Below are 10465 nucleotides of genomic sequence, written 5' to 3'. Positions count from 1 at the left end.
CAACGTACGGGCGTTCTACTAGTTAAATTAAAGTTTCCAAAATAAACATTGATCCGAACATGATACATTATGTGCACGTGCAGAAATTCGAGCAAAGCTCTACACTTAGAAAAGGCAAAAAAAAGTACCCGAATGTGGGTTTGGCTACGCCCATGATGAATAGTAAAATCGAAAAATAGTTAAACAAAACAGAAAAAACTATTTTAAAAAATAACAAATCAAGAATTTTCTACAAACATGAAAAAAATTATGAAGAAAAAATATTCTAGTATTCTGGAAAACAATATACAAAATGAATGCTACAAAATGCCTTTTAAAATAGTCTTTTAGGAGCATCGATTTTATAATATATTTTTTTGCCATAGCATTGAATATTTTTCCTTCATGATTTTTTAAAGTATGCAGACAATCCATCAATGTTTATTGCAAAAAGAAATCAGTTTTTACTTTTATTTTTAACTATTGTCTTCGAGTTTATTGTTCATGGGGGGCACTTGAGCCCGCAAGCAGAAACTCCATGTCCGAGAAGTAACCATCTTCTACTTTAAGTTTTTTTTTAGGGAATGCCATCATGGCGCACTTTATTTCAAGTTGAATAACGATATATCGTTCATTACAGCTGTGACAATAAAGCTAGGGGGATTACCCTCCCAAAACACAAAAGAATTAGAAGTAAAAGCATGTCTAGCTAATGTGTGCGCCACCATGTTCGCTTCCCTGTTGCAATATTGCATGGACATGTTCCCAATTCTGGATGCAATCCAACAACAACATGCTAGTATAGACGAGTATGGACTCCACATCTGAATGGGCCCCATTAAAAGCTTGCACAAGTTCCATAGAACCTGTTTCAACTATTACTAAGACACATCCCAACTTTTCCATCATGTACATGCCCTTCTGATGCATTGTTGCCTTCGTTGTTGCTACATCAAGTAATCGATCTAGAGACCAGCAAGCCCCTGCAATTGCTTCGCCAATTTTATTGCATAGTACTGCACCTGCTCCACTGTTCCATTTTTTTTTTAAAGATGCATCGATGTTCAACTTATATGAAAGTCTTGGCGGCCTGCACCATGTTGTTGTTTGTGGTTCAGATTTTAAATAAGCTCCCACATAGTTCATTGCTATAGTTTGAATAGCAAAAGCTGACTGAGGTGGAGGGGCCACAACCACCCATTTTACAAACTCTCTACGTTGCCACCAAATATACCAAGCACCCATGATAATCATCTCCTTTAACCCAACTTGCCCAAGTACCGGTGATTTATTATTCTATCGTCGAAGCAGCTCTTCAAGAATTATGGATCCAGATCGGTCAACATATGTAGCCTTTATAATAATGTCTTGAAGACCCAGCCATTTCCAGACATCTTGTGTACGGCTGCAAGTGAACATCATATGCCTAATATCTTCAGGACCCGAAGAGCAAGCCATTGATCCAGAGTAGGAATGTGTCTATTAGGCAACACCGCCAGACCTAGGATTATGCCATGCAAGGCTTTCCATCCAAAGATTTTTACTTTGCTTGGCACTTTCAGCGTTCATAAGGTGTCCCAAACAGGATTGCATGAAGTTGTCCCTTGTCCATCCGCTCTAGTCAGTCGGTGTCTATGGACATGATCCCATTCAATATAGTACACCGACTTTACTGTGAATATATATGATTTTGTAAAATGCCAGGCCACAAAATTTTCATTCAGATGTACGCTCAAGGGTGTTAGCAAGATTCTTTCCACGTCAATCGGGTTAAAAACATTCCTTATGAGCATCTCATCCAAACTTTCAGTAGCAAGTTCAATTAAATCACTTACGGTCTGTAGCAGAATTTGGCCCTTAGGTGTTTGCACCATTCTAGATGGACTTCCTGGTATCCAGTGGTCCTCCCAAATATCTATCTATTCACCCGTGCCAACTCTCCAAATGTGTCCTCTCCGAGAAGTACACAGGTCAGCCACAATATTTTGCCACGTGAAAGAGGAGCTTTTTTTAGGGCCTGCCTTTAGTAAATTGCAGTGAGGATAATACTTAGCTTTTAGAACTTGAGCACACAACATATCAATATTTGTGATGAGTCTCCAAGATTGTTTTGCCACATGACTAGGTTAAAAGAGTGTAGGTCCCGGAAGCCCATACCTCCGTCCATTGGGAATACACATCCTCCACCGGGCTATTCAATGCATCTGTTTTACTTCATCTGTATCTCCCCACCAAAATTCTGACATTGCATCTGTCATCTCCTTGCATAGCTTCTTGGGAATATTAAAAACGGACATAGCAAAAACAAGGATAGATTGGATCACCGCCTTCAACAAAATCTCTTTCCCTCCTATAGACAGAAACTTTTCTTTCCAACCCTTCAACATGTAAGCTACATGCACGTTTGGCTCATAGTCCGAGTGTAAAATATTCAGTGTCTATGCCATAAATTTTCTAAGCTTCATGTGGTATCCAATATAGAATTACACTTTTGCCATAGGAATGACCAAAAATTCGTCAGATTTGATGTTCATTTGCTCCAGTAGGAAAAATAATGTAGCAATGTACCCCTATGAACTAAACATGACTTATCTTTTTCTTTACATTGGCGTTAACACTTGAGTTTGTACCATTTGTTTTTCTTTGGTTTTCAATTCATTTTCCTGATAGAATGACCTAAAATAATGCAAGAACCGACGCGTACTATTCCAACCATTTTTTTTGGAGACTTTGCAGTCTTCTATGTTCCAATCATCCATGTGTCTATCATAATAACAGAATAAATGGACTGTTTGTAACACCGGGGACATCTTTTCCTACCATAAGAACAGAATAAATGAACGGTTTGTAACACAGGGAACATCATATCAATTCATTAGTCATGATATTATTTTTCATGTCCGCAAGGAACTGTTCAAGGAACCCACAGTTATATAAGCTCAATTTATGGCACATACACTGCATTCAGATCAAGTGGTCGCATACAGAGAACCTAAGTCGCCAGATGTATGCGCATTGTGTTTGTATCCCCTTAATGCTTCATTTTGAGTTAATAAAATCCATCTTTTATCGGGGAAAAAATGCAATGTATGAGACTTGGACCTACTTTGTCTGACCTCCAGAAGCACAAGACAAGGCACATTACTTTCATATAATAGCCTAATGTCCCACATGGGATATGTGGACAAAATGACCTAACAAGTTTATTTCAGATGCAATCTTAGTAAGTAGTACTCCGTAGGAGACAATGGCTTGCTTGTAGCTTTGCGCAGAAAGAGTGAGACAAGAACAAATTGGTTGGCCGTGCTGCATGCTGCCTGTCGCAGCCAGCCGCATCGTTTGGGGTTGGTTCTTGGAGATGCTTCAGAGGGGGTCCTTAAGGCACGAGAATTCTTCCCTTTCGTTGCACCAATCAGATCTGCGCACGCACAAGGGGATGGGCAGAATATGCACAAGATAAGTGTCTTTCAGACGAATTTGGCACCGCTAAGCAAAAGAAAGGAAATATGGACAGGATCTGTCGGTACTGGTTCTATGTTATCTTTGCAAAGCTTCCCTCAAGTCTCACTCCTGCTATATATATTCGTTCAGTTTTGCTTCTTTCGTTACCTTATTATTAGTTGGAATTGGCGTTTCTGAATGACAGTACACGTTCAGAGCAAGGAACTTGGGATCTATTTGACCATGAATGATGCATAGGCGCTTTCATATTTTTACCATCCCACTTTATTTAGCGTCCGTTTCATCATCCTCTCATCAGTTAAGTTGGTTTGGAAAGCAAGGCGGGAGGATAAGCTAAAGAGCTGACAGCTGATTTTGCTGAAGAAAGAGACGGCGCATTCGCGCCACCGAATGCAATCCGAGGCGACGCCAATGGCAGGGGCGACCCGATCAACATGTCGACCAAGAAAAGCAGCGGTGCGTGGCAGGCAGGCACTTGGAGGCATCCTATACCTGTCAACACTCAACACCACTTCCCTTTGTGCCTGTGGATTTGTGGTCTCTCCCGTATTTCCGGGACCATGAGAAAAGTAGCGTGTCAAACTTACACCTAATCGTTCTGCATAATTTTCTTGGGCTGCAGAAAGATGATGGCTGCCAAATTGAGCGTTAATATAGGCTATCGTAATCATTCACAGAAGGGTGTGGCTAGGTTTCAGTCGACTGAGACTTAACCAAGTCTCAGTCAAGTGGTGTAGTATATAAAAGAAAAAAAAACTGAAAATAATTTTTTTGTACGAATCTCCATGCAAAATCAAAGGAAGATAGCATCGACTGAGACATAACGAAGTCTCAATCGACTGAGACTTAGCAAAGCTGTTCGCTGAATCTATGAACGGGTCAATCGAGACCTGAAATGGCCTGTGATCACGATGCGGCACAAATGGCAGCGCTGAAGTCGGTTAGTTGGTTTCTCCATTTAATCAAGGCAAGAAAGGGACCTGACCCTTATGCCAAAACCAATGCACCAAGTTATGCAATCCAAACGTGTGCGACGAATGGCTTGAAACGGAGTGCTTGACCTTGTAAAGGAGTGGGGTTCATGGCCGGCATACTCTGGTGTTATGGAATCACATTCCGGCCTCCACTTCCTTCTCGTGTGCTATAGCTTGGGCTCTCTGCCTACTTTTCCATGGCCATCTAATTTCCATTCCTTATCTAGGGGATCAAACTTAGAGCAACTCTAGTAAAAGTCACCATATTGCGCCGGTCACCATAATAATTGCCAATGTGCCAATTTTAGACTAAGATCACCATATTGAGGAGGAGAAGCATTGGTAAAAATTATACTAGTCGTTTTGGGAGACATAAGGATTTCCACAAGAATTACCGCATGTGTCTCCAAACTGGTTAGCATGATTTTTCCTTTAGATGGGAAGAAATCGGAGAGACTCGACGACGAGTAATGCATGGAGGAGTGAAAGTGACGTCGGTGTTTGAAGATGTGAGAAACATGGGGTACATAGATTCTTTGCTTCTCACATTTGCGAGCATCGCCGCCATTGGAATCGGCACGCCGAAGCTAAAATCGACGTCGATGTTTGAAACTGTGAGAAGCATTAGATGAGGCACCCATGTGGATACCTATAGTAATGCTTCCACAATTTCGAGCATTGCAGATCCGGCCGCCGCCGTCGGAATCGGCACCCGAAGCTGAAATGGCTGTCGAAAACGAGTCACCGACGACAACATCTCTGTGCGAATTTTGGTACCATCTTGGATTTTCCACGCCCTCGCGTCTCGTCATCGTCCAATCCCTCGCCGCCGTGCTCGGGTTTAACTGAATGTTGTTGGTTTAATTGAATATATATGCATTGGAGACTGGGAAAAGGAGGATGTCTCACTGACAAGTGGGTCATACGGTAAGGAGGCAGCTCTTATGGAGATTATGTGTTTTTGGTTTGGCTTGGTAATCTTCATATCCATATGGAGGCTGCCAACACGACTAACTCTGCTAGAGTTGCTCTTGTGTGTTGAGAAACCTTGATCGTCTCTTTACTTGGACAGCATACTGGTGTTCACTATCATTTCCTGTTCCTGGATGTATTGAGGCGTGCTTCTTGGAGCTTTGGATGTTTGACTGAAAATATCACATGGTTTGTTGCAGGTGTTCACAGCTCACCTTGGGCGTAGTTATGAGAAACTTGGACCATCCATGGCATGTTGCATCCTCTGTCACCAGCTGGCTGGAGCCACCATGCCATACAGTGCAGTGCACAGAACATTCAACTTCACATAGTACATCCACTGTGACATGTACAGTAACACTTTCAAAAAATAACTCCATTCATTCATATGGGATAGTATACTTGTTGATTAACCGGACCAAGTGTAACATTTACATGGATGTAACTGTGCGTGCCTCCTATCCCACGGCATTTATATGCTTTATTACATGGTGAAGAAAAGAATCGGGCTGGAACAAATCGGCTATGACAATATGGCATGTGCGAGCATATGGGGCGCGCATGGGCAGGGAGAAGAGAAGAGGAGAGACACATGACAGAATCGATCGGCCCATCCATCCATCCATTTTACCCTCTCTACTGAATGTACGTGTGGTGCTACTACCACGGCAGCTTAGAGCTAAGCAACCACGTTAGTTGACCTTGGTGCAGACCCGGCGGATCTCGGCGTCGGAGCCGGCGGTCTTGACCCCGATGCGGCCGAGCTTGGCCATAGCGGCGACGAAGGCGTCGAAGAAGGCGGTCTGGTTGGACGCGAAGTGGTTGACGGTGGCCCGGGAGCGGCGGTCGGCGAAGAGCACCTGGTCCGACGACAGCAGGCCCTTCTGCTGCTGCAGCGTCTGGTAGTAGCCGTTGTCGAACCTGTTGGGCGTGACGGCGTCCAGCATGGCCACCGTGGCCGGGCTGTAGTTGAGCGGGCACGTCCCCCGCATCTGCCGCAGGAACGCCAGGTTCATCGGCGGGCTGTACTGCGGCCGCGCCCCCTTGAAGGTGTACAGCCGCCGCACGAACTTGTCGCAGTGCGTCACCCCGATCGTGTGCCCCCCTGCACCGCATTCGTCTTCCACGTCAGTAACTGCCTACTATCTATCTTGAGCGGCTAATAATTCAATTCAGAGGGAATGTTTTGGCGTGATGTTGCCGAGGCCGGAGGAGATCAACAATCAATCAATCAGGCCGTACAACTGACCTGAGAGGGCGATCATGTCGGTCTGGGTGAGGCCGTTGGCGGCGAAGAGCTTGTTGAGCTGGTCCAGGGAGAAGCCGGCGCCGGGGAGGCTGTGCTTCACGACGGCGCGCGTGCCCACCTTGCCGTCCAGCCGCCCCAGCTCCACCGGGTACGACGGCCCTCCCGCCTGCATCATCATCAAACCAAAAACCAGAATCATCATCAGTACTAGTACTCCGGTGAGGTCATTACAGCACAGCTCTGCAATCAAGCACAGTACTTCTACGTACGCGCTCGAGCAGAGCTTCCGGCACGGCCATACCCTCTGACTTTGCAATCCCTGCCATACCCTGCCTTTGAGTCACTGACAGGTGGGCCCCATACTTTGTGGGACCCGTGTGTCAGTGACTCAAAGGTAGGCTTGGCCACGGCAGGGGATCCTCGTCCCAATAATTGACGGATTAATTCCGCAGCAGCTCTACCGCTGCCGCCACCACTGCGACGGCTCGGCGGGTTGGTTGCCGTACGTACGCGGTTCATTTACGCGGCCGAACCGTGTGTACGCACCACGCCGGGAGACGCTTTTTTCACCGGGGCGGCTGGACACGGTCAGGTCAGAAGAGGAGGCGGACGGCGCAGCAGTAGAAATAACTCGCCCCCGTCGCGTCCGTCCCCACGCCGCGCCCTCTGGACTCTGGAACGCTGCTGCTGCTACTGGATGGACGAGTAAATACGACAGCGGAGTTCCGACCGGCTGGGACCACGACCGTGTCGGCCCCGAAATTTTAGCGCCAAAAGATCCCGACTTTTCGAGCTTTTGGAGTGCCCAAATCGAACCAGCTACTCCAAAACTGTGCGATGAAACACCAAGGAATGTTTTTTTTTGAAACAAAAACAGCAAAGAATGTTACTCTCCTCGGTTACTCCTACGTACCACAAGTGGGATCGATGTGGTAGCGAGTGACATTAATACTGCTTAATCTAGTTGTAGTCCTCCTAGTAGTAGTACGTGATCCAGTACAAGTATACGAGTAGTAGTTGTTTGTTGGGCGGCGGCAGTTAATCCAATCCTAGCTAGCTGCTGTATGCTGGTGGCAATGGTTTCGGCACCACCGAGGTTGCGGCGCGCGCACACAAGCTCCGGGCATGGCGCGTGGGCGCGTACGTACGTGCTCCCGGCACAGGGAGAGGCGTAACTGCGTCGTCACTGACTCACAGCTAAGAGAGAGAGAGAGAGAGAGAGAGAGAGAGAGAGAGAGAAGGCTCGTGGCTACGGCTGCCCAGAGAGCTCCAGAGCGCCAGTGTGCGCACACGGCGTGGGACATGTCAGCCCCATCCATCCATCATATAGCTGTCTCTCGGTGTGCAGATGCTGCGCGGTTAGCCCTAATAAACACACACGGAGAGCCGGGCTAAGTGAGGGTTTAGGCGCACGCTTTGTCAGCCCACCTCCTAATTGACCCCGCGCGGCGTCGCCGTCGACCGACCAAAGAAAGCGGCGGCGCGGAGAGAGACGGGACGGGACTAGCTATGCGCGTGCGCGGGTGGCGTTCGTACCTGCTGGACGACGTCGCGGGTGGCGAGCGCGAGGATGTCGGCGCAGGAGACCTTGTTGGAGCAGCCGGCGTCGGCGTCCACGGCGGCCTTGGCGCGCGTGATGAGGTCCAGCGCGTCCGGCGACAGCGTCGTGTCCGCGCCCGCGCTGTGCTCGTCGCCTGGCCCGGAGATGAGCACCGAGGCGTCGCACCCCTGCACACCCCCATCACATCAACCATTCGATTAATCGATGCAAGCAACAGTCAGACACTAGAGGCAAGCTCTGGTTTTTGTATGCGGCGCGCGTACCCTGACGAAGCAGTCGTGGAAGAAGAGGCGGAGGGTGCCGGGCGCGGCGTTGAAGGTCTCCTGCAGCTTCTGGGTCACGGCGCCGCGGACCAGCGCCTCCACGTTGGGGCACGTCTTGGCGTAGTAGTTCCGGCTCAGCCCCGCCGCCGCGACGCGCGGCGCCGCCGTCGCCAGCAGCAGCAGCACGCCGACGACGACGACGACGACGAGGAGCAAGCTCTCCCGCCGCGACCGCAGCTGCAGCCCCCTCGACCTCATTGCCATCTACTATAGGAGCTGCCTGTCTCCCTCTCTTGGACTCTTAACTAGCTCTTCTTCCTCTGCCTGTCCTTAATTGATGCTTGCACTTGCCGCTGCCCTCACACACACACTCTCCCTCCCTGTAGCTAACACTCGGCGTGCCTTAAGTGAGGAGAGAGGCGGGCGCGCGCGCGCTTATATAGATGGGGAAGATGAGATGAGCTGGGCGTCGCCTCGCCTCGCCCCGCCGGCGAAGGAGCTGGCTAGGACTAGACTCGAGACCAAGGGTGGAGTGCTACGAGCTGCAATGATGTGGACGAGGGAAGGAGGAGTGAGAGAATATCAAGGCATCGGCATGGGGACACGCCCTGCCCGGCTCCGCACGCACTAAAGAGGGTGTTTGTTTTCACGGATTTATTAGTTTAGGGACTTAAATAAGTTCTTATAAATTCCATCTAAACCAAACAAAAAGAACTTATAGAGACTTAAAGTTGGTATTTGAGACTTATGAATTAGACTCTTAAGAAGGGACTTATAGAGACTTACAGTTGTAATATGGTCTTATAAAGACTTATAAGTCCCAAGAACCAAACAGGTAGGGACTTGAGACTTATAAGTTGAGACTAAAAAAAAATCTTAAGACTTATGAACCAAACAAACAAAACCCCAACGCCAGCCCGCCAACGGCTGTGATCCTCTCTCTACTCCTCCTCGCCCTCATCAGAAACAAACAGAGGAACACTAAGCAACCACAGTCCAGATTAACCCACTAATTTAAAGGAATGCAGTACGCCGTGCACAGGCATTTCATCAGCCTGTGATTAAACTACGTAGGGGTGGCGCGACGATCCCAGCGGCCAACTTGATCACTGTTTGCTTCCGCGGAGCTCGCGTGCTTTGCTCCTCGCGCACGCCAAAACGTGTCACGTCACAGCTGTGCCCGCATCCGGCCCATGCATTTCGGCGCCACGGATAGGCTTTAGTATTCGAGTACCGGAACCGGCGGAGTCCCACGGGAAGGTTACCGGTCCGGAAAGAAGCTCACGGGCTCCGCCACGACGCCGCCGGTACCCGCCTGGGGACGGAGGAGGCGGCCAGGGGAGAGGCGTGTGCGTGTACGTGCGTGCTCACTGGTCAGGCCATGTGCCGGGTTCGCGGCACTGTGCAATCAGCTAGCTGTATCATGCCAATCGCGTACGTGACCAAGTTTCAGTTTCAGAAAAACAAACCGAGAGCTGTGCAGAAAAATGTTGCGTCCGGAACTCTAGATACCGCCGCCGCCTCGAGTCGAGGCCCACACGTACACGTAGGTAATACGCCACGGGTGCCGCGGGAAGAAGACGGGAAAAAAGTGAGACGAGCGGCGAGGACGGAAGAGAAGCCGAGAAAGTGAGGGTAGCGGAGTCAAAAAGGCCGGCCGGCGTGTTCTTCTTTTGCGGTTTGCGCATATATTCATTCCCGTGTGATCTTACGGGCATAGTTACTACTAAATCTACCACTACGGGGGTGGTAGTGGTGGTGTGGTGCTGCCCGTTATAGTGCACGAGACATCCTCTGCCTGCTTCTGTATGTTTGTTGAGGGAATCCGTTATTGAAAGAGGATAGTACAAAAATACCGAGGCACCATCACTGCTAACAATGGGAAGGTGCCCTCTCGAAAAAGAAAAGAAAACAATGAGTTGGGTAGGTACGAGTGATTCGTTGGTGGCTTTTGTTTAGAGTAAACTGACCGGAGTGAACAGATCGGGACTCGACTGCCGTGGTA

General features: G+C 48.6%; 1 protein-coding gene across 1 annotated transcript; it reads right to left on the bottom strand.

Annotated features, from left to right (window-relative positions):
- Positions 1-5748: 5748 nt before the first annotated feature.
- Positions 5749-9020, bottom strand: LOC123148753 (peroxidase 16). Its single transcript, XM_044568242.1, has 4 exons — positions 8461-9020; positions 8173-8364; positions 6637-6802; positions 5749-6492 (listed from the first exon to the last, which is right to left on the bottom strand). The coding sequence occupies exons 1-4, from the start codon at positions 8722-8724 to the stop codon at positions 6080-6082; spliced, it is 1035 nt and encodes a 344-aa protein (XP_044424177.1). The 5' UTR covers positions 8725-9020; the 3' UTR covers positions 5749-6079.
- Positions 9021-10465: the final 1445 nt, after the last annotated feature.

The sequence above is a fragment of the Triticum aestivum genome, chromosome 7A (genome assembly GCF_018294505.1).
Source record: "Triticum aestivum cultivar Chinese Spring chromosome 7A, IWGSC CS RefSeq v2.1, whole genome shotgun sequence".
Lineage (NCBI taxonomy): Eukaryota > Viridiplantae > Streptophyta > Magnoliopsida > Poales > Poaceae > Triticum > Triticum aestivum.
Note: the sequence above shows the minus strand (reverse complement) of the source record. Positions and strands in the feature narration are given on the sequence as shown.

What these genes read in the sequence shown, in the direction of transcription:
- LOC123148753 (XM_044568242.1), bottom strand. Translation starts at nt 8,724, where the DNA reads ATGGCAATGAGGTCGAGGGGGCTGCAGCTGCGGTCGCGGCGGGAGAGC. An exon ending in TCCACGACTGCTTCGTCAGG is followed by an intron (nt 8,365 to 8,460) that starts GTACGCGCGCCG and finishes GGGGGTGTGCAG; the next exon opens with GGGTGCGACGCCTCGGTGCT. An exon ending in CGACATGATCGCCCTCTCAG is followed by an intron (nt 6,493 to 6,636) that starts GTCAGTTGTACG and finishes AATGCGGTGCAG; the next exon opens with GGGGGCACACGATCGGGGTG.